Raw genomic sequence first — 24,351 nt, 5'->3', positions numbered from 1 at the left:
GAACAATGTGGAACAAAACTCAAAATCATTTGGAGAAAAAAAAAAGGTGGGGACCAGGTTTGCTGGTCTGATAGAGCCTGGTGGAACCACTAAGACTATGGCCCCTAGCTGCCCTTCAGATCTGGAATTAAACCCACACCTGTGGTTTCCAGTCAAAAAAAGAGACAGGCATATGAGTTGAACATTTACCTCAAGTAGATACACTCCTTGGAGAGAACAATCATGAGAGAAAGAAGGGCTGCTTATGCACAGGGAGACAGCTCAGTGGGCAGGAGAGTGTGGAGGGATGGACACAGGGATGAGGTAACTATGGGGAGGAAGTGGGAGGGGAGCTGTTGCATTGTGGTAAACTGTGGTCAATGTCATGAGACAAAGTATATGTGAACCACTGTATGGAAAGTGAATTTGCTCTGTAAACCTTCACCCCAATCACACACACACACAAAAGACTAAGTTGTTGTTGTTAGGTGCCGTTCAGTCCTCTCTGACTCATAGTGACCCTATGCACAATAGAACAAAACACCACTCGGTACTGTGCCAGCCCCATAGTCCCTGCTATGCCTGAGCCCATTGTTGCAGCCACTGTGTCAATCCATCTTGTTGGGGGCCTAGCCCTTTTTTGTTGACCCTCCACTTTACCAAGCATGATATCCTTGTCCAGGGAATTGTCCCTTCTCACAACATGACCAAAGTAGGTGAGACGAAGTTTGGCCATTCTTGCTTCCAAGGAGCATTCCGGCTGCACTTCTTCCAATATAGATTTGTTTGTTCTTTGTCAGTCCATGGTACTTTCAGCATTCTTCGCCAACACCAGAACTCAAAAGCATTGACTCTTCTTCAGTCGTCCTTTTTCATTGTTCAGCTCTCACATGCATATGAGGTGATTGAAAATACCATGGCTTGTGTCAAGCGCACCTTAGTCTTCAAGGAAACATCTTTGCTCTTCAGCACTTGAAAGAGGTCCTTTGCAGCAGATTTGCCCAATGCTACACGATGTCTGATATCTTGACTGCTGCTTCCATTGATGTTGATTGTAGAACCAAGTAATATGAACTCTTTGACAACTTCAATCTTTTCTCCATTTATCGTGATGCTGCTTATTGGTCCCATTTTGAGGATTTTTGTTTTCTTTATGTTGAAGTATAATCCATACTGCAGACTATAGTCTTCAATCTTCATCAGGAAGTGTTTCAAGTCATCTCACTTTTAGCAAGCAAAGTTGTGTCATCTGCATAGCATAGGTTGTTAATGAGTCTTCTTCCAATCCTGATGCCATGTTCTTCTTCATATAGTCCAACTTCTCAGATCATTTGTTCAGCATACAGATTGTATAAGTATGGTGAAAGGATACAACCCTGATGCACTCCCTTCTTGATTTTAAACCATGCAGTGTCCCCTTGTTCTGTTTGAACGACAGCCTCCTGGTCTATGTACAAGTTCCTCATGAGCACAAATTAAGTGTTCTGGAATTCCCATTCTTCTCAATGTTATCCATAATTTGTTATGATCCACACAATCAAATGCTTTTGCATACTCAAAAAAATACAAATAAACATCTTTCTGATATTCTTTGCTTTGAGCCAAGATCCATTTGACATCAGCAATGATATCCCTCTTTCCACATCCTCTTCTGAATCCAGCTTGCATTTCTGGAAGTTCTCTGTCAATATACTAGTGTAACCATTTTTTAATTATCTTCAGTAAGATTTTACTTAGGTGTGATATTAATGATATTGTTCAATAATTTCCACATTGTGTGGGATCACCTTTCTTTGGAATGGGTACAAATATGGATCTCTTCCAGTCAGTTGGCCAAGTAGCTGTCTTCCAAATCTCCTGGCATAAGACTAGGAGGAGTTAACATTTACAAAGAGCTTGCTCTATGCCACTCTGTTTGTCTAAGCACTTTGTGTGCATTACCTCATTTAATTCTCACAACAGCTCTATAAGGCTGGTAGTATTATTACCACCAGTTTACAGATGAAGAAACCGAGGCTCTGAGAGATGATGTAACTTGAAAGACCACATGGCTCATAAGTTGTGGAGCTAGGATTCAACTCTAGGCAACCTAATGCCAGCTCCTAACTGGCCCCCATGAGCTTGGCCCAGCAGCTTCCTATAGAACACTCCCTTGAATGTGCATACCACTTTAGAGTGAATGAGGCACTCTACATCCCAAATTCTGCATTGGTTCCATTTTCTACTCTAGGAAATGTGACTTGTGCAAGGTATGTGAGAAAGATGCCTTTCCCCTATGCTCCAGGAAGCTACTGCCTTCCTATACTTAGTCCACACCATGCTAACTCTGATATTCTGATAATACCTCTACAGAGAAGTTTGTGAGTATAGCTGATAAAGAGTTGACCTTAAACAACAATGACAAAAACAATGCAATGAGATTTCTCTTGTATTGAACACCTACATGATGCTAGGTGGACATTTGTTGTTGTTGCTGTTAGGTGCCATTAAATTGGCTCTGACTTATAGTGACCCTGTGGACAACAGAATGAAAACCTGCCCAGTCCCTGCACCATCCTCACAATCTTTACTGTGCTGGAGCCCATGGTTGCAGTCACTTGTGTCAATCCATCTCATTGAGGGCCTTCCTCCCTTTTTTTGCTGACCCTCTACTTTACCAGCATGATGTCCTCCAGGACCATGTCCCTTCTGACATGACCAACATACACTTGGAAGGAGCATTGTTGTTGTTGTTGTTGTTGTTGTTGTTGTTGTCATAGTTAGGTGTCGTCAAGTTGTCTTTGACTCATAGTGAGCCTACGTACAGCAGAATGAAACACCGTCTGGTCATGCGCCAGCTCCGTGATCCCCGCTATACTTGAGTCCATCACCGCAGCCTCTGTGTCAATCCATCTAGTTGAGGGTCTTCCCTTCTTTTGTTGACTCTCCACCTTACCAAGCATGACCTCCTTCTCCAAGGAGTGGTCCCTTCTGATAACATGACCAAAGTAGGTGAGACAAAGACTGGCCATTCTTGCTTCCAAGGAGCATTCTGGCTACACTTCCTCCAGGACAGATTTGTTAGTTCTTTTAGCAATCCATGGTACTTTCATCATTCTTCACCAGCACCACAACTCAAAAGCATCAATTCTTCTTTGGTCTTCTTTATTCATTGTCCAGCTCTAACATGCATATGAGGCAATTGAAAGTATCATGGCTTATGCCAGGTGCACATTAGTCCTCAAGGAGACATCTTTGCTCCTCGGCACTTGAAAGAGGTCCTTTGCAGGCGACTTGCCTGGTGCTATAATGAAGGAGCATTAAGTCATTTAATTCTTTCAACAGGCCCATACTTTAGGTATTGTTGTTCCCATTTTACAAGCATGGAAACTGAGGCACAGAAAGATTGATGCACTAGAGTCACGTACAGCACGGGAGATGGAAGATCCTGCATGTGTCCTACTTATGCCTCTAATCACTCCGCATGTCTCATCCTCTTCTTTAGTCTTCCCTAGTTACCAGCCCATGGCCCAGTGCATAGGAGGTGCCCCAAGCCCCATCAAAATGAGCAAGGAAACACCAAGGAAACAAACTTTACCAATGACCTAACCAACTTCAAAGGCACCTCACAGGCTACAGAGTCTACCCCTCCCTGGGGTCAAGATGAAGGGCCAATGAAGACAGGGCTGTGAGATTTCTCATTATGGCCTCTGTCGATGGTCTTTCCTGTCCCTCTGTCTCTCTGTGTCTACTCTCCTCTGCCTCGTGCCCACGCCTGGGCTCTAAACATCTCAAATTAGATTAATCGGGAGTTGGCAGGAGCTGTGGCAGCGATGCCAACCAGTAAACAAATCTCAGCCGTCAGCGCCTCGTCAGCCCGCGGCCCCAGAGGAGGACCCTTCTAGACACAAATTCTTATTAGACTTGTCAGATCTATTAAAATTCTTTTCACACTTCTGCGTTCTATCAGCCCCATCATTAGTACAGCCCTGGCCTCTGGGAACACCAGGGCCATATTAATCTGCTGTGTGCTCTGTCCCTGGCCCCCTGCCCTCCCCCAGGGTTGGAGAGAGATGGACAGATGGACAGATAGTGGCCAAGAGCAGGAATGGAAGGTGTAATGGTCCCTGGGGAATGAGAGGCCCAGGGAAAGGAGGTAGACTCAGCTGCTGAAGAGTTTGGCTCACATGTACTCTCCATGCACACCTGGAAGTGTGCCTTTCTCAAGGTGGTGCTGTAGGTATGGTTAGGTAGATGGCAGTGCATACCTGCTGGGTGACCTTGGACAGATAACCTCTCTGGGATCTCATTTCCACATCTGCCAAATGGGAATAACCATGCACACTGCACAGGGTGGTGAAAGGATGAAAGACCCAACCCACAGTAGATGCTCAATAAACTCACTTCTCTTTCCTTTATACACATGTTTTTGTGTTGATACCTTGAAGCCACGTGTTATGAACTTAATTTTGTCCTTCCAGAATATATTGAAATCCTAACCTCTATACCTGTAAATGAGAGCTCTAGTAGCATAGTACCTAAGGCATTTAAGTACTAATCAGAAGGCTGGCCCATCAGCCACTTCTCAGAAGGAAGGTTGGGCAATCTACTTCCATAGTGATACCGGCTCAGAAACCCAAGGAGGGGTCACTATGAGTTGAGTACCACTGGATGGCAGTGTGTTTGGTTTGTTTCATTTGGATACCTGTAAATATGACCAGGTTTGGAAATAGGGGTTTTATTTTGTTATGTTAATGGAGCCACACCAGTATAGGATGGGTCCTAAACCTAATCACTTCTGAGTTATAAAAAGATCAGAATAATTGCAGAGATACACCTAGCAGAGATGGGGAAGAGAGGGGAAGACACCATACGGTGACAGACACATAGAGATCCATCTACAGGCTCAGAAATTCCAAGGCCTGCTGGCAGCTCCTAGAAGCTGAAGTAGACAAAGAAGGACCTCTCCCAGAACCACAGCCTGAATTTGGACTTCTAGTTTCTTGAAATATAAGAAAATAAATTTTTATTCTTTAAAGCCACCCATTTGTGGTATTTTTGTTGTTGTTACAGAAGCAGTAGGTAATTAAGACACCATGGGCATATACACATTATTGGATACTCACATACAAATAAATCTCTGTGCATGCGTCTGTCCACGTACAGGCACAGGAGAATAGTGAATATGAAGCCACACACCAGTGATCAGGTGTATACCATTACAAGCTTGAAGTTTGGCCAAAAGAGAACTGTGTTTGAAGTTAGAAGGCCCTGAGTGTACTATTCACCTACTGTGTGACTTTGGAAAAGTTACTTAGCCTCTCTGAGCCTTAGTTTTTGCATCTGTAAACCCAAACCAAAAACCAAACCCAGTGCTAACAACTCAATTCCAACTCATAGCAGAATACAACTGCCCCATAGAGTTTCTAAGGCTGTAAATCTTTATGGAAGCAGAATGTCTCATCTTTCTCCCACAGAGAAGTTGGTAGGTTTGAATTGCCAACCTTTTGGTTGGAAGCTGAGCACTTTAACCACTGTGTCACTCGGGCTCCTGTTTTGCATCTGTAACCTAGGGATAGATAATAACCCCATAGAGCAAGTTCTGCTCTGTAACACAGGAGGTTGTCATGAGTCAAAAACAACGTGAAGGCAATGATTTTGGGTTTTGTTTTTGGGTGCAGATTCTGAGAACTGCATAGAATGAGAAGAATAAGCTTTGCCCAGTGCCCAGAACATCTATAAACATGAGCTCTCAGTAAGTGGTATTCTGAGGGGACTGGAATGTCCTGGGCACACAGACTCACTAAATGGATGATGGTGGACCTTGGTGTACACATGGGTCGATTGGGACATGGGGCTGTGCCACATGGGCTGCAGGGCCCAGTCACAAGTACATTCAGTCACTCATGGACGTGGGGCAGAAGGTCAGTGCCAACATGATGTGTCCAGAATATCTAAGGTGAAGCAGATGGTACAATGAAACCTGTGAGAGCTAGAACTCAATGGGCATGTCTTGTTTTTCTGGCTCTCACAAGGTTTCTATCTTTGACAGGATGCAGTCTGACCACTCTTCTATTGCTTGTTTTAGTGGAAAATATTTGTGCTTTTCTACACAGCTTCTGGCTTTCTTAGGTTTTACTGTGCAATGGAAGGGCTTTGAGATCACTGAGTCTAATCCCTGGGCCCTCATTTCACATATGGGAAGGCTGAGGCTCAGAGAGGCCAGGTAGTTTACCTGCCCACACCAACTTGTCACAGAGGAGCAAACTCTCTTCCCACCCCTCTGAGCCTAACCCGGGAGCCTTTGTGGAGGTGGTACGGTGTCTTAGTTCCCTAGTGCTGCTATAACAGAAATACCACAAGTGGACGGCTTTAACAAATAGAAATTTATTGTCTCACAGTTCAGGAGGCTAGAAGTCCAAGTTCAGAGCACTGGCTCTAGAGTAAGGCTTTCTTTCTGTGTAACTCTGGAGGAAGATCCTTGTGTCTTCAGTTTCTGCTTCTTGGTTCCTTGGAGATCTCCAGGTGTCTTGGCATCTATCTTACCCCGTCTTTCCTCTGCTAGTTTGTCTAATCTTTTATATCTCAAACAGATTGACTCAACATATACCCTACATTAATCCTGCCGCATAACAAAGACAACCCATTCCCAAACGGGATTATAACCACAGGCATAGAGGTTAGGATTTACAACACATATTTTGGGGGCACATAATTCAATCCATAACAGATGGAATTTGTGCTGGGGTTCCTTCTGGGAAGGGCTGGAGAATGTGGCCCAGGAAGAGCTCTAAGCGTCCCAGGAGAAGCTGAGGGTGATGGGGAGTCAGGGGAGCAGCGGTGAAACTGGAGGGGGAATGGGAAGAGGGGAGGAGGGAGAGGAGATGGATGGAGGAAGGAGAAGGGTGCAGGGAGGAAGGGGAGGAGGACTTTGCTCTGGCTCCAAGTTTTCCCGAGCAAAGGGGAACAAACACTCCTTTCTCGCCTTCTGGGCCCTTCCCTTTTGATGCCGCCCCTCCTGCTGCCCCCTGTGCTGGCTTTGGGGTTAATTTTATTTCCGAGTTGGGCAGGCACCCCTAGAGTGGGGCACAGGGGCTTCGGGTGTGACTAACGCCTGCCCCAGGCCTGGGGCTGCTGCTGCTGCCAGAGCCACTCTCAAATCTTTATCAAGAGCATGTGTGTCCTGCTCCATGCCTGGGAACATGGCCTGGGTCAGGGGGTCACTCTGGGCCCCTCTGGAAACACTCTTATGCACATGTGTGCACCCTGCACTCAAACATACATGCACACATGTTATAAATATCCACATACTTGCTCCCTGTGCAAACACATTCACACACATGTGTACACTCAGATGTACTACATGTACATGCCCAAATGCACACCTAAACACACAGCCACACCTCTGCACATGCTCAAACATACACATCTCCATATTTACAAATGTTCACACATATTATTAAAAAAAAAAAAAAAAAACCTCACTGCCATTGAGTCGGATCCAACTCATAGCGAAGCTTCCTTGGGTTTCCGAGGTGGTATCTCTATGGAAGTAGATTGCCCAGTCTTCCTTCCGAGAAGTGGCTGGCGAGTTTGAACCACCAGCTTTCCGATTAGCAGTCAAATGCCTTAGGCACTACGCCACCAGAGCTCCACATATTATACATGTCCATATATACTTGTACAGTCAAAATCCATATATAATCTCATACACAGACACACTCAAGCATACATACCTGTCCAAATACACATCTATACACAACCACACATACATGCCCAGTCACACACATATCTATACACATATTCACATACGTATTATACATATCGACATTGTGACATATGCGTAGTACTAATGTCGAACACAGTCACATACACAGACACACACAATTATGTACACACCTGAATGCACAGTTAAGCACACTGCATGTATTACAGACACACATACTCACATACCAGGGAACTCTGGTGGTGTAGCGCCTACGGCATTTGACTGCTAACCAGAAGGCTAGCAGTTTAAACCCACCAGCCACTCCTCAGAAGGAATATTGGGCAATCTACTTCCATAGTGATACCGCCTCAGAAACCCAAGGAGGAGTCGCTATGAGTCAGATCCGACTTGATGGCAGTGAGTTTGGTTTGGTTTTTCAATACTCACATACTAGAGCATTTGTGCACATGTGTACTTATATACACAAACCCATGTACACATCGTATATACACAATATGCTCATTTATACTCAAATGTGTGAATAGTCATACACACCTATACCCACATGTGCCCCCTCACATATTTACACACATGTTCATGTACTCATCTGTACACAAAGATGCACACACTGACATCTCTATGCCAAAATACTCAGATACAGTGCATGCACATAATACACTCACAAATACATACACACACGAATCATAACATAGGTACTCCCACTTACAAGTACACATGTATACACACACACATGCAAACATATACATGTACAGGAAGGAGCCATGCTTACAGCTGGGAGGTGCCGGCCAGCACAGCTGGCCCTCATTTAGCCATGGAGGCCAAGGCCATGGGAGGAGGAGTGGGTTAGGGAGGGGTCAGGAAGCCGAGGTCAAGGAGGCCAGGCCAGGGTGGCGGCTGGGGGAGAGGATGCCCTCAGGCTTGGAGGTCTTCCCCCCTTGACACACGCCCTTCTGATTAGTTTGACACCAGCAGGTGAGGCCTTTAGCAGGAGGTGGGGCAGGAAAGAGCTGACCCTCCGAGTGACCTTGGGCTCCTGGTCTCGCCTCATCCTGCCCTGCTGCTAGCCCCATTAGCGCCCACCAGAGCTGTGTTCAGGCTTGCCCTTTCCAGCGTTTGGTCTGAGGGTCCACCATGCACACCTCCAGGCAAAGTGCCAAGGGAATGGTGGCTGGATGGCATGTGAGACCAGCTTGGAGTTTGGAGAAACCAAGGTTGATGGGGGGTAGGGCGAAAAAGGCTCAGAACTGGCTTTTTTTCCGCATCCAGGGGACAGAAACAAGCAGGCTCTCTAAATGCCTGATCCAACAGGACAGCCACACGGGGCTACTGAGCACTTGGAAAGTGGCTAGTGCAACTGAAGAACTGAATATTTACATTTTATTCTATCTAATTTTAAAACTGACAATCTAATTATTTAGTTATTAGAAATGTTTGATTCTGTTTGGAACACCTTGCATATGTGAATCTATTTTCACTTAAATTTTTATGCAATTTAAAGACAGAGAGCCAGCTATTCCCAATGAAAATTAGTATCCAAATTAAAACATGCTCTAACTGCAAAAAACTCACTAGATTTGAAACACTTAGTACAAAAGTAAGAACGTAAACTATCTCAATTTGTATATGGAAGCCATGTTAAAATAATATTTTGGAAATATTGGGTTAAATGAAACATGTTAGTAAAAAATCATTCTGCTTCTTTCTTTTTACCTTTTAAAACACAGCTTCTAGAAAAATTTAATTTCATTTGTAACTGGCATTCTATTTCTACTGGACAGAGCTGCTCTAAGAGGCCTGGTCAGGTGGTGACCTGGGGTTGAGACTCTCAAGTCAACTGTTCCTCCTTTCCAGGCCTTAGTTTCTGGGTCTGTGAAATGGGTATACCCACCCAACACCCCCTTGCAGCAGGGATGGGCTGGGAAGCACTCACTCTGGCCATACTGGCCGTACTGGTAGCCAGCCACGGGGTCCACACTGTAGCCAGTGGTGCTGTAGGTGGGCGGGCAGTAGGACTGGGAGGTGGGCAGGCTGTCTCCCGGCTTGATGGAGTCGGCCCGCTGGCTGCAGCTGGCCGAGATGGAGGAGGCTGAGTCCAGGCCACCGTGCAGCGGGGAGATGGAGAAGTCGGCCTGTGGCTGTGGTGGCGGCACAGCACCGGGGTTGCTCAGGATGCTCATGACCTGCGGGGGAGAGATAGTGAGTGCTGCGCCCATGGGCAGGGCGGGGTCTCACTGGACAGAGCCCACAGACATGCACGACACCAATGCCAGAAGGGCCCCGCACCAGCTTTTGCTGGAGTTGCTCTCTCGAGGTTTATGTAGCATCAAGGCCCTCAATTTACCTGGCTTGTTTGCCCTTATGGGTAAGATGGTTACCGGTTTTTAGTGGTTTCTCCTGACTAGGTCCTGAATCATGGAACTCTAGGGGGCAGTTGTTGTTAGGTGTCATTGAATCAGTTTTGACTCATCGTGACTCTGTGTGACAGAGTAGAACTGCTCCATAGGGTTTTCTTGGCCATAATCTTTACAGAAACAGATTGCCAGGTCTTTCTACCATGGAGTCACGGGATGGGTTCGAACTGCCAACCTTTCAGTTATCAGCCAAGCATTTAACCATTGTACCACCAAGGTTCATTCCCCTCCACATCCCCAGAGCCTGGCTCTAAGAAGTACCCCGTGTCTGCTAAATGAATGAATAAATGAATACAAGCATGAATGAATGAACTAATTAGCTAATGATGTCTCTCTTATCACAGAGCTTCCCCAGGACAGGAAACTGTGCCATCCCCATCAGACTGGAGATGCCTTATTCTCAAACAGGACTCTGGATCCATAGGATTTCACCCCCTTTCTGCACAAGGCTTGCTCCACTCTCAGCTTCTGTGGACCAAGCTTCTTGCCTCTACAGCACCAAACTGCAGAGCCAATGCTTTCAAAGAGCTTCCCAGGATCATTCTCTGTAACTACCTGTTCCCAGGTGCCTAAAACCATCACCCCATCCCCCATCTGGCCTGGTTCAGCAAATAGGAACTCAGTGGTGCTAAGCTCTGACTGGCAGAGGGAGGGTTGTCTCTGGAAACTCAGCTTAAAAAGCCTGTGCCAGATGCTTTGTGTGTTCACTTACTCATTCAATAAACATGCATTGATGGTGACTGTGGCCCCAGGCCTCAGGCTAAGCCCAGGGACTTCCAAGAAGAATCATGGTCCCTGCTCTCAGGGTGCTGGCCTGATGGGGAGGAGGTAACAGCAACAGACTAGCAAGACATGGAGTGAGGAGGGATGTGATGGAGGCAGCTTAGGGACTTCAGAAGCCCAGAGGAGTGCACCCAGCCAGGCTGGAGGTCCAGGAAGGCTCTCAGGGAGATGACACTACTGTCCAGATCTCCAGGAGAGAGTGGGGTGAGGTGATGCAGCAACAGCAGCCCCCGAGATGCACAGGTCTCCTGTGAGTCCAGAGGGGAGGTGAGAGAGGGCAGGAGGGAGAGGCAGGTTCTCTGACTTTACAGACATGATCTGCTGGGTCCAGGACCCTGGTGACCTCCCTTGTGATGCTATTGCTTATGGGAAGGTGGCCCTGAGTGCCAAGGGAGAACAGTTTGGCTGATAATCTGTCCAGCACCATGCTAAAGACTCACACTGCAGTCCATGCAGTGTTCTTCAGTTTCTGCCCTGCCTCCTGGTGAGAAGGCAGGCTGCAAGCCTTTCAGCAAGGTCCCTGTGTGATGTAAGCAGTTTGCTATCAGCCTAAAGGTTGGCAGCTTGAAACCCCCCAGTGGTGCTGCAAAAGAAAGACCTAACTATCTGCTTCCATAAAGATTTCAGCCCAGAAAACCCTACAGAGCTGTTCTATTCCGTAGCACATGAAGCAGAACCCACCTGACAGCAACTTTGTTGTTGTTGTCTGGGATTTGACTAAGTAAAACTTTTTACCAACTAAACACGTTCTGAACATTTTTATCTTACCACTTTTGATCGTGGCATTGTGGCATGGCCAGAGTCAAGTGGCTGAGTTCTGCCACTCACTTACTGTATAACCCTGACTTCTCTGAGCCCTAGTCTGATGAACAGAAGTGATGATGGTACCTAACTCAGAGGGGGCTGAGAGGAAGAGACAAGAGAAGCCAATGCTTTGCAATGAGTCTGGTGCACTGTAAGTGCTCAGGAAACAGCAGCCCATCTCTCCCAGTCTTGCCCCTTCCCCTCCTCCTTTCTTTCCCCTCCTCTTAGCTGTTAATGCATGTGATCCAATCCAATACAGAGCCCTACAAAGATGTGGGGGCAGAAGTATGATGCCCATTTCTCAGATGAAGAAACCAAGGCCACAAAGGGCAGTGACTTCCTCACATCCCTCAGCAGCCCAGTGAGAGAGCAGAGTTCAGAGCCCAGTAGGCCTGACTCCAGCTCACCTGCTAAATTTTAAGACTGACTCTCAGGAAGAGTTTTAGGCATCTGAGTCCTTCACATGTTCTCACTCCAGAGACCAGGAGAAGTTTGTTTCCTAGACAGCTGCTGATGGAGGGTGAGTGGTGGTGGGAACCCTCCCCTTAAGGGGCCTGGACTGCTGAGGTCCCACCGCTGGCTCCTCTGGAAAGTCTGAATTCTTCCCTCACTGCTCCTGGGCTCAGTGCCCTGAGGTCACCCTTCCTCTATCCTTTCACTCTCTTACCACCCCCCCCCCCCCCCAGAGCCAGAGTCAAGGGCACGGGGCCTGCTGGGGCTGCGGCTGGCCGATCTTTGTCTCCACTGCAGCTGGTGGGATTTAGGTGGGACTGAATGATGTATCAGCTCCATCAAGATGGCAAGGACAGGCAGGAGTAGGTTTGTGAGGAGGAGGGAGAATATCGACCAGGGAGGCAGCAGGCTGGCTGAGAGACAGCTGGACTGCTCTGGGCAATAATGCCTTCTTAGGAAGGAGGTCTCCAAAACTCCCTCTGTGTGATGTGCTTTGTCATGGTAGGGTTAGAAGTATGGATGCAGAGATGGTGGTGGGAGGAAAAGTGACGTGGGGGGGTGGTGGAGGAATTGGACACCCTTGGCCAGTACTTGTTGCTTCCTGACTGTCAGGACTGGGAGGGGATCCCATGGTAATCTGTGGAAGCTGATTCTGCTCTAAGAGTTAGGAGAGACCTGGATTGTTTTCCATGAGGGACACATCTGGGATGTGCCAGGTTGCCTGTTAGGTTTTCAATCTAGAACTTTCCACCTAAATTAAGAAAGTCATTTGTCATCCCACACACAAATACAAACCATGCTCCCCCTTCAAAGGAGGCTTGGGTCTTAAGATCAGACTTAGAGGCTCAGGGAAAACACACAAACCTCATTTCCCTTCCTTCTGAAAGACAAATGTATGGGGGAGATTCTTGGGAGAGTTTGTCACCTCTGGTGGGACCCCACTTTGATCCTTCCCTCATGCACATTACCTAGATGCCAAGCCCAGAAGAGACAGATAGGTGAGGAAAACTGGGGCTAAGATGTGAGGGCAATTAGGGAGAGGATGAGGGTGTTCTGGGACAGGACTATGCACAGACCCAGTACTCAGTCTGTAAGTACTCTACACAGAGTCGCTGCCAAATCCGACTCCATCACTCATCAGTTATTGACGGCTCCTCAGTACCTTCCAATTAATAGGGCAAAGGCTTCTCATGGTTTGACCTCTACTTGCCTGTTCAAACTCTTTCCACCCCTTCCTGCCTCACAATTTACATGCCAGCAGCACCAAACAATGTGTTGTTTCCTCAAGACATTTTTCATCCATTCATTTATTCAATAAACATTTCATGAAGTGCCCTCTACTTCCCAGCCCAGGGATACTACTAGACTGTGAGCTCTCTGAAGACAAGATGGACTTGATCTTGAAGGCAAGATCCACCTTTGTATCCCCAGTGCCTACTGTGTGCTGCTAGGAGTTCAGAAAAGCCCTGGTGACTCCATGCATATTCATTTAGCAAATATTCATGAGGCCTCTACTCAGTGCCAGACACTGGGGACACAGAGATGAACAATATCGACCCCATGGCCTACTGGAGCTGTGTGTAGTGAAGGAGGCTGACAACAAACTAGTGAGCAAACAAGTGATGTGATTTCCAATATCGACAAGTGCTATGGAGGAAAATTAAAGGAGCAGGTAGAGGAGTCAAGTAAGACCTCCCAAAGAGATGATATCCAGCAAGACCAAGAAGAATCAGCTCTAGGAAGATGTGGCAGAAGAGCTTTCCAAACAGAGGAATCAGCAAGTGCAAAGGCCCTGCGGTAGGGACATGCCAGCAGCTTTAAGAAATAGCAAGAAGGTCAACATGGAGAGTGAAAAACCCAGCAGCTGCTAGGCCTTGTAGAGTCCTTTGATGGAAGGCACTTGTATGGTGCCCGGTAGCTCAGAAGACCTTGGACCATGGGCCATTAACAGACAGCTCAGAAACTGCTAGGGCCAGGGAGCTTTTCCTGTAATGGGATTTGCTCAATGGGATTTGCCCTGGAACATCAAATCAAATCCACATCTGGGGTAGGTGTGGACGGGGGATGTGAGCATCTGCTGACGCTCTCCCAGAGCCCTGGAGGCCTGTGGATCAAAGGGCCTGCGCTTCATCAAGACTCTGTCTCCAGGCAGGGCAGCGTTCAAGCAAGGGGGACAGGACCCGAGGGAAGAGAGGTGGGAGGGAAGAGCACCTATTGAGAGAAGACCACAGGCCTTGAAGTATACATTAGTCATTTCACTGAATCCTCAGCGCATGGGCTATTATTTCCATTATGCAGATGGAGATATTGAGGTGCAAAGAAGTGAACAAAAAATCACTCAGTACATACATAGAGCTGGAATTTGAACCCAAGTCTCCCTGGTCCCTAGCTATGTCCCTTCCCAGGTAATAGGCTGGGCTGGAGAGCTTAGAGAGGCCCTTTGCAACCCCAAGGTGCAGTGCCCCACAGGCCAAAGCAACCCCGCCTAGACTCCAGCGGGGCCTGGGACCTCTTGGGAGTCCTCTTGCCCTCGGAAGCAGGAAACTCTTGCCCAAGGTTGGGGGCCCAGCTGAGGTCTGGGGCCTGCAAACTTTTGAACTTGAGGAAGTCCTGGTCTGCTGCGGTAATCCACCCCCTCAAGAATGCTAAGGCCTCTCCCCCGGTGGGTTTTACTTTTTTCCCAGTGACCTTGCTTTCACTAATGTATTACTTCTTGGTACGTTACCGTTACTAACTCAAAATCAATACCGACCTCCACATCTGTAAGGTTTTATCTGAAGGCAAATCTCCAGGCTGTCCATCAGGCTGACTGACAGCCGTCCCTTCCTCTCCTTTCCTGCCCCCCACCCACCGCCCTTGCCCCCGCCCGGCCCCCAACCCCTTCCTCTCCCTCCGCTCCAAATCAGTCCCAGCCTGGGCCAGACTAAATCAATAAGGGTCGGCCGCACCCTCCCTTCCGCTCGCTGGAAAGACGCTGGCTGGTTACAGGGGCGGGAGCGCGGGAGCCCGGTGCCAGCTCCGCTTCCACAGCCTCTCCTCGCCGCCCCCTCCCCCCGGGACGCACGCCCGGCGCGCTCCCCTACTTTAAAAGAAGGGGATGGGAAAAATGTAATTAATTCCCTCCGTTCACTGAGCTGGCCCCGAGGGCCTGGGACTGAGGAGGCTGAGCTGCGAGATCTGCACCCTCTGTGATAACCGAACGTGGCTTTGGGAGCGTGGCTGCAATTAGAAGTGGCGATCGCCATCATCCGGCTCCATGGCAGGGTTCGGGGTGGGTGGGTGGGGGCGCGGCAGGGCGCAGAGGGAGGAGGGAGCTGCAGCGACCGCAAAGAGGTCAGGTCAGGCCAGTGGGGTCTGGAGATGAGATGGGGGCTGGAATGAGGCCAAGAACAGGGGCCAGGGGCCAGACCAGGGAGCTCCACTGGCATTACCAAAGGGACCCTGAAGTCCCTGGAGGGGCAGTAGTTTCACAAGGGCACTGGCTAGTCAGTGCTCAGGGGGGCTTCCTTACCTGCAGGGACTGGGGCCCAGAATATCTGTGTTAGCATCCATGCTCTGGGCTGACTAGCTGCAACCCTGGACAGTTTCTCTAACCTTTATATAACCTTTCTGTGTCTCAGTTCTCTCATCTGTATAATGGGAATGATAATAATGGTAGCTCTCTCTAGGGTTATTGTAAGGATTAAATGAGTAAATGCGCACATGATGCTTTAATCAGTCCTTGCATCCATCATTTGTTCTCTGTAAAAGCAGTTCTCCTCCTCTCTCCCTTTTACCTTCTTCCTCTTCCTCCCCCTTCTCTTTGGCTGGAGAAGGATGGTAGAGGAGAAGAGTGAGGGGGGGTGCATGGCCCCTCTCCTGAGACTGAAATGCTTACTTGAGGGAAACTCAGAGAAGACTCATCTCTTCTCCCCCAAGGGCCCTACTATACAGTGGGCCTGCCAGCCGGAAAGGGAGCCTCAGGTGTGAGTCTTGGGTGCTGTGTCACCTTTGACAAGTCACACTCCCTTTCTGGCCTGAATGTGCTCATGGAGTAGCATTCAAGGACACCCGGGAACCTACTGGTGAGTCTGTGAAGTATCCCAGTCTAGACCTAGAGGCCTGGAGCTCACACCTCCATGCTCCCTCCCCATAGTGCACACTGCACAGAGCAGCTGACACCTACACAGGACTCACACCTGAATCCAGGAAGATGAGTTGACTCAAACGCCTCTGTCTGGAACATTCAATTTTGTCTGGGATGCTAAATTGCATTTCAGCAAAATGCCAGTAAAGCTGTCATGATCATGCTTTTCTTAGACTCATCAAACACACTTACCCCTCACACACTTAACACAAGCATGCCTAAATGCACACACAGAACCTGGGAGACGCCTTGGAGAGTGTCTCATTTTCACAGATGGGGAAACTGAGGCTCAGAGAGGGGGAGTGACTTGTATAAGTCACACAGCAAACTAGCAGTATAGCAGGCTGCTGGCCCCCTCCTCCCATCCCAGGGCCCATTTCCACTCCCTCCTGCCCCCAGTCCTGGTTTGCACTGTACAAAGGGACCCGCCGGTTTAGCACAGAGAACACTTTTGTCTCTAGGCCTCAGATTTCACTCCAGCCATGCTCCACCATCTTGCTAATTCATCCCTCTTGCCTTCCAGAATTGGGGAGAGGTGGGATGTATTGGAGGCAGCCTGGTCCCACTGTTAGGGAGAGAAAGAAGAGCACAGCCTGCCAGGAAAAGACTGCAATGTTTGCCGGAACTGAATAAAATACATCTGTAGGAATCAAGAACTGCCCTGGCTAATGTAATGGTATGAGCCCATGGATTGCCCTGTTCCCTGGGGGTCTGGGCCCTGTTGAGGCAGGCTGAGGCTGGGGACACTGCCTGGGAAAAGGGCTGCTCCATGGGGGTCTGCCCACTCAGTCTCTGATTCTCCATCTTGACTGCCCTGTAGAATCACCTAGGGAGTTTTTAAAATGCTGATGCCTAGGCTCCACCCTCTAGAGATTCTGAGTTAGCTGCTCTGAGAGTCTGGGCACCAGAATATTGAAAAGCTCCCCAGGTACTTCTAGTGTGCAGGCAAATTTGAGAAGCATTGCTCTAAAGTCATCAAGACTATTGCTAATACACACACATACACACACACACGGCTACATATCCACATTCATGTGGACAAAGACATGACCAAGCACACAAAATACACTAGACACGTGTAGCTGCTTACAGGATTGCACACAACATTATACAGGCTGCTAACATGAACACATAAAGACTGATAGACACGAGAAACTGCAAACACACACAAACCGTCCACATACTTCCCAGATGCACATACACAGGCAAGCAGACCCACACACATTCACACGTACCCGTAGACTCACAACTCCACATTCAATGCCAGCTCCGAATGCAAGCCTACGTGCTCACATGCACCCTCCTCCACCCCCCAGCAGACACCCAGACCCACATCACATAAATACACCCCCACCCCTCCTGCTGCCTGTCCCCAGCTCCATGCTGGGATTAGTGCAAGCGAGAAATCACCCACCCAGGCAGCCGGCCACCCCCACTCCCTCTCTCTTCTTCTCAATTCTCCACTAAGAGGATATGGGCCCCCTCCCCTCTCCCTGCCCCCTGTGGACAGCGGTAATGGGCTTCGGGTGCTGACTTGGAGCTTCCAAACAAGATTTCCTGCAGGTCTCCTGTCCCCCGCCCCCTCTGTGCCTTCCATCTCTCTGCTTATGGCTCTCACTCCCCACCCCCTCCATCATCAACATCTCACACAGAAGCCCCTCACCAACCAGGAGGGCTGGGGCCCAGGGCTGACCAGCAAGCTCTCCTTCCATCCCACCACCCCTAAACCCCCAATCCCTTTTCCCTCTCATTCATATCCACCCAGCCCCCCTCTCCAAGGGCTTTGCCAAGCCCAGCTGCTGCCAATCTCTTGCACAAGCACACCTTACAGTTTATAAAGTGTTTTTCCTTTCAGCCTCATAATGACTCTATGAAACACTGTAAGTCCATTTTTCAGATGAGGAAACTAAGGCTTAGCAGCTGTCCCAGTATCACATAGGGAATGAGAGGCAGGCTTGAAGCAAGAATCCACAACTCCTGACTTCTAGTCCAGTGTTCTTGCTCTATGCCTGGCTGTGGCCTTCTTTTACCACAGATGGCTCTGAGTCACTCATGAACTATGTGTGCATGTGTGTGCAGGTAAAATACTGCATGTGTGTGCATGTGTGATATTACATGCATGTGTGAGTTGTGTGTGTGCATCCATGCATATGGGGTAGTATTATGTATGTATGTGTGAGCTCTGTGGGTCCATGTGAATATTGCATGTGTGTGCATGTATTATGTATGTACAGGTGTATTATGTGTGTATATGTGAGCACTGTGCATATTATTTATGAACTGTGAGTACTGTGTGTACATGCATGCATGTGTACATGTGAATATTTGTGTGCATATGTGAGTACTGCATATGTGCGTGTAAGTAGTGTGTGTGCACATGTATGAATACTCTGTGTGTGTGTGTGCATGTGTGTGACTTGCATTTGTGTTATGGGCCAATGTCCTGTGTGCCTCATTAGTCGATGACCTCACTGAGAGTATAGACTGAGGCTTAGAAGGACCTTGTTTTGGTCATTGAATAATATCTCTGATAAGGGTGGGGGCTATGCCCCTCAAATACCGTCAGGTTATCTCTTTCTTCCACATGGAAAGTCAACATTTCACACCCAAAAAGATTCAAGAGACAGATTCAACTTGCTTGAAGAGGAAAGTGAGGGCAGTGAAGATAATTTCTGAAATTGCACCAGAAGGGGGATCAGACCTAGTGCATGGAGGGAGAGATTTTGAAAGGCTGAGTCTAAAAAGGCTGTGAACTCACTGGGTTTTGAGCCTGCCACAGAGAAAATGCTCACCCCAACTGTGGCCCAACCTTCTGAGCTGGGCACAGGCTGCCCTGACCCTGGGCACTGCTCTCCTCTAGCCACCTCTTCTCTGTATTCACCCAAAAACTCCTTGGGGGAAGATCTGGTGTTTTGTTCTCAGTACCTGGTGCATAGTAGGTGTCCAGCAAACATTAGTTGAATAAGTAAATGAGTGAGTGAACAAATGAATAGATGAATTTATCTGTTTATCTCTAGCACAGAGCCTGGCATAGAGTTAAGGTGAATGAAATGAATGGAGGGGTTTTGTGACATGCCCATACCTTCCCTCAACTATGCCCTTGAGGGCTTAGCTAAAGAATATGGGGAAGTGGGGGGATGGACAGAATAACTTCCCATTCACTGTCCAAGTTAAAGATTCTCTGGGTGGACATTCTCTCTCTCTCTCTCTCTCTCTCTCATGCACACACACAGGCACACACAAAATTTCCAGTGTTGGGTCTATAAGATATCAACTTCCAAATACATGGAAATATCTGGAAACACTGGAGGGAACTGGCTTTGGCATCCTTCTTCCTGGTTGGATCCTGAGTTGGCAGAGTTTGAGGGTGTCTGTGCCAGGGTGGGTCCAAGGGCTCTGGGCCCCTGGAGGGCACTGGAGTTAGAGGGGTACAGCAGGATTCGGACACCATCCCTGATAGTGTGATAAATGGTGGATGCCGGATTAGAGCTACTCAGCACAGAGCAGCAGCGGGGCTGGGGAAAGAAGGGGCTGATCGCCAGGAAAGATATGACTATTTAAAGATAATGATTGCATAAATTTAATTAGCACACTTTCACGCGGCAAATGGCCGTTTTGTAATTAATGTATCTGGCCTTACTAAGCATGAAAGATCCCATCTCCTCCCCCTCCCCTGCACGCTCCCCCTCTCCTGCGGCCCTAATGAAAGACAGAGAGCAAGTGACAGAAAGAGTTTGTCAGTGGCTCCAGGTGTCAGGGCCCTAATTGGCCGAGCTGAGGGGAGGAGAGGGAGGCAGGAGGAATGAGGAAGGAGGGAGAAGGCTTCCCCTGCTCAGGCCCCAGCCAGGTTGGGAGAGAAAGAGGAAGGGGAGGACTCAGCTCCCAGCCTCCGTGGTGTTGGGGGGGGGGATCCTCCTCAGTAATTGCTGGAGATGGCGAGGATGCAGATTGGCTGTGGCAGGAACTGAGTGGTAGCAGGGTGGCCTCGTTAGTACCTGGGCAGACAAGCTGGCATATATCACAATGCGTTAAGGACTCAGTCATGATAGCTCAGGCCCTCTGGCCCACTCCACAGGGCCAAGTCCCTCAATTGAATGAATAAATGAAGGAAGGAAGGAAGGAGTCCCAGTTTCCTCTTCTGGTTAAAAGGCTCAAATGGAAAACTGATCACAGTCTTCAGTTATTACGCACCTACTGTGTGCAAGCAGCACTGCCATTCACTCCTCACTTCACCTGTCAGAAGGACATTAGTCCTAAGATGCTCATTTTTTCATCTTACTACCGATGGTGTCCCACTATGGCTTTCAGCCAGGTAGCAGTGATGACGGCGCTGTGTACAAAGCTTTCATTGACACCTTCCGATAAGGTCAAGAAAGGGACAGCATCAAATCATCTCAGATTCAAAGAAATATGGGTACAGGACATTCCATTTTACAGATTGGTAAACTGAAGATTTGGAAAGCTAAATAATTTACCCAGGTCTTAATTAGTAAGTGGTAGGGCTGGGACTTGAACCCAGAAGGCTGTAACTCCAAAGCTGATTCTCCTTCCAAGCTTGGATCTAAGGGACCCAACTCAGGGCCACCTCAGCACATTTTCATAGCCCTGGGGTGCCATCTACCACAGGGGGCTAAGATGCTTGGCTGGCTCCATAGTAAAACCTCTTTGTTAAGTGGGTAGAGCTGTAAATTGCAATAATGTCCCCAAAGTTAGGTCACTCAGTTCCTTGCAAGTGATCAGGTAATGGGATTGAGGAGATTCAAGGTGCTATGCCTACCCCTTGTGCCATCCCCACCTCAGGGCTGTGCCTAGAGTGGCTGTGCCCATCCCCTCCTCTCTGACAACGACCCTCCACTGTCTTCCCTCACTGCCTCCACTGGCCTCTGCCAGCCTCAGCCATGGCCTACCCCAGCAAGCTCAGCCCCTGCCTGGTTTTCTCTTTGGAAGACAGGACAGGGAGGCCTTGGAGACAGCCTAGGCCAGTGGAGAGGGGCCCAGCCAGCCCTCTCCCGGACCAAATTCAATTTCAAAACTTAATGAGTTTGCAGAGGAGCCGGGTGAGCTCGCTGACGCCACTCCTTGCCGGCTGGGTGGTTACCAGCCGGGCCACCGAGCACGCAGCGGCCCGAGCAGGGAGAGCCCTGGGCTCCATTGAGAGTGGCGGGGGGCACTGAGCGAGTGAAAAATGTCAGAGCAAATTGCTCTTGACAGCGTTAATATCTGCACCTCATAGCAATAATTACATGTAAATAAATAGCAAAATCACACTCAGCTGGAGGCAGCTCAGGGAGGACAAACGCTGCTAAGGACCAGCTGGGGACCTGGGATGCTCTGCTCCATCCTTTTCTTTCCTTCTTAGAGTCTCTGCTGCCCTTCTTCCCCTCAACCAGATTCTTGCTCTAAACCAGGGCCCTGAGATCCTGGACACTCTGATTAAAAATAGAGGTGGGGAAAGACATTTGGGTCTTTCTCATCCAGGAATAGCTGGACAAAATGTCCTCTTTCTCTCTTTTCTCCCTGAGCATCTTTTTCCATCTCTAGTTCCCTACAGAGAGATACCTCTGAAAGCTACATGTCTACTCTGACCTCTACCCTGGACAGCATCCTGGCTGCCTCCTGAACTGGACCTCCACCACCTTCCCCTGATCCAGACCCTTCTCCTGGAGTCCAAGCTTCTATGATTCCATCACTCTCTTGGGCACCCAGACTCCAAACATCATCTTCACCTTGTCCCTCAGTCCCAACATCCCATTAGCCACCATGTGCAATGCAAAGTCACAGGCCAAACATGGCACAATTTCCTGGAGAGCCAACTTGACACAATGCTAATTTATTTCATTATTATTATCCAGCAAATACGGATCCACAGTGACAAAGAATGCAAAGTTCACATGTATTTTAAAGGTAATGTCTGAAACTCTCCATTTACTCCACCCCCATCCCTAGGGCCTCAGGGGGAAGAGACTCAACTATTATGAGGGGTGCCTGGGTAAGAAATTTGAGAAGTCTTGTGTGCACCAGATGGGCAGCCCTTAGAAATGACCAAGGCTCAGGAAGCAGCTGGAAACATCCTAGGCTTTCTAACCATATTAATCACCTCTTGCTGCTATGTTTGGGGGTTCTATTGAGCCCTGGTCATGCAGTGGTTAAAGAGCTCAGCTACTAACCAAAAGCTCACCAGCTGCCCAATGGGAGAAAGATGTGGAAGTCTGCTTCTGTAAAGACTTGGAAATCGTATGGGGCAGTTCTGCTCTGTCCTGTAGAGTCACTATGAGTTGAAATCAACTTGCACTGAGTTCGGTTTTGGGGGGTTTATTGAGCTATTTGGTTTATTCAACAGAACTATGAACTCAGCACAAGGAAGGATCATGTCTTAGCCATGTCTAAATTCACAATACATAGGCCTTTGAAGGTATTTGAGGAAGAAAAGAAACAAAAAGGAAATGAAAGGCCAGAAAGAAAGGGAAGGGAAGGAAGAGGACAGGCTTATGAAGATAGAAAATAGAGAGGAGGAAGCTGCAGTTCAGGAAGGTGACATAACTCAAAATATACCTCTACTAGGTATACATGGTGGTGGCTGTTAGTTGCCAGTAAGTTGATTCTGACTCATGACGACCCCATATGTAGGCAGAACTGCTCCACATGGTTTACAAGCCTGTGACCTCTTGGAAGCAGGTCAACAGCACTGTTTTCCAAGGCACTTCTGGTGTTGGGGCTGGGGGTGGGGTTTGAAATGCCAACCATCTGGCTATTGGTCAAGCACTTAACGGTGTGCACCACCCAGAGACTCCTGGTGCACTTGATATACACCTTGTTGTCCATTCAATTCTGACTCATAGAGACATTCTAGGACAAAGTAGAACTACCCCATAAGGTTTCCAAGGCTGTAAATCTTTACAGAAGCAGACTGTCACATCTTTCTCCCATGCAGCGGCTGGTGGGTTTGAACTGACAACCTATTGATTAGCAGCTGACCTCTTTAACCACTGTACCACCAGGGCTCCTGGTATATTTGGTAGCTGGATTTAATTCAGGTTTCATTCTCCCCGCCCCAGGTGGGCCCAGGAACCCTTCATCCTAGGCCCTAGCCTCCTTCTTATTCCCTCCTTGTGCCCTAGAAACTTCCTATGAATTAGGGCTCCCCTGACCCAGGGGGAAGGTGTACATGCAGCCCTTCCAGCTACTGCAACGCCTGCCTGACTCACCTGCACAGGGCAGGGAACGCAAGCTTCATTCTTTGCGAAACAAATATCTTCTCTGGAGCAGCCCCTGCGTCCAACACCTCCTTGTTTAGCTCACTGACTAATCCACTTATCGAGGATAAAGAGCCTGTGAATCCCTAATTTGATAAATGCAAGAGCAAAATTAGCAAAAAAAAAAAAAAAAAGTGCCCACGGCTCCAACGTACCAAACAAACAAGAGAGGTTGGGGACGGCCTCAGAGAGATGTTGTCTCAGTCCCCAGGCCTGGCAGAGATGCAGGAGGAAGATAGTGGCTTTGGAGATGGTGCTGCAGGCTGGGAAGTTGAGTCCTCGGGTTATAAGGGAAGGGGACTGGGCAAGGAGAGAAAGGGAATCAGAACAGAGCCTCTGCCTCACCCCACACTGCATGTACCTCCAACTCCAAATGTGGTCTTTGGGTCTGATTACAAGCCAACTCCATGACCCTGATACTAGTTACACTTTTTAATTCAATCATTTGTAGTCCTAGCACCAGCCTCTGGGTGGTGCAAATGGTTAATGCACCTGATGCTAACTGAAAGTTTGGAGGCTTGAATCCACCCAAAGGCACTTTGGAAGAAAGGCCTGGCAATCTAGTTCTGAAAAAGCAACAGTGAAAACTCTACAGAGTATGGTTCTACTTTGACATACGTGGGGTCGCCATGAGTCGCAATCAACTCATGGCAACTTGTACTAGTAATTCTAGCTCTTTAATACTTACTACTTGCCAAGTAGTATTCTAAGCATTTTATGTGTGTTAACTCATTAAGTCATCATAACAACCCTGAGAAGTATGTACTACTCTTATCCACATTTTTACAGATAAGGAAACTGAGGCACAGAAAGACCAAGTCATTTGCCTAAGAT

The 24,351-nt window shown here is 48.3% G+C and overlaps 1 protein-coding gene across 1 annotated transcript in view; it reads right to left on the bottom strand.

Annotated features, from left to right (window-relative positions):
* The window catches only part of PAX7 (paired box 7), a 133,118-nt gene that overhangs the window by 4,584 nt on the left and 104,183 nt on the right, over nt 1–24,351 (bottom strand). Inside the window, exon 8 of the mRNA XM_007935635.1 lies at nt 9,618–9,867. Within this exon, the coding sequence (XP_007933826.1) occupies nt 9,618–9,867 (250 nt within the window). The remainder of the gene's footprint in view (nt 1–9,617; nt 9,868–24,351) is intronic.

The sequence above is a fragment of the Orycteropus afer genome, unplaced genomic scaffold, assembly GCF_000298275.1.
Source record: "Orycteropus afer afer isolate SDZICR_OR568_19922 unplaced genomic scaffold, OryAfe1.0 scaffold00031, whole genome shotgun sequence".
NCBI lineage: Eukaryota > Metazoa > Chordata > Mammalia > Tubulidentata > Orycteropodidae > Orycteropus > Orycteropus afer.
This window is presented reverse-complemented; position numbering and strand designations above follow the sequence as displayed.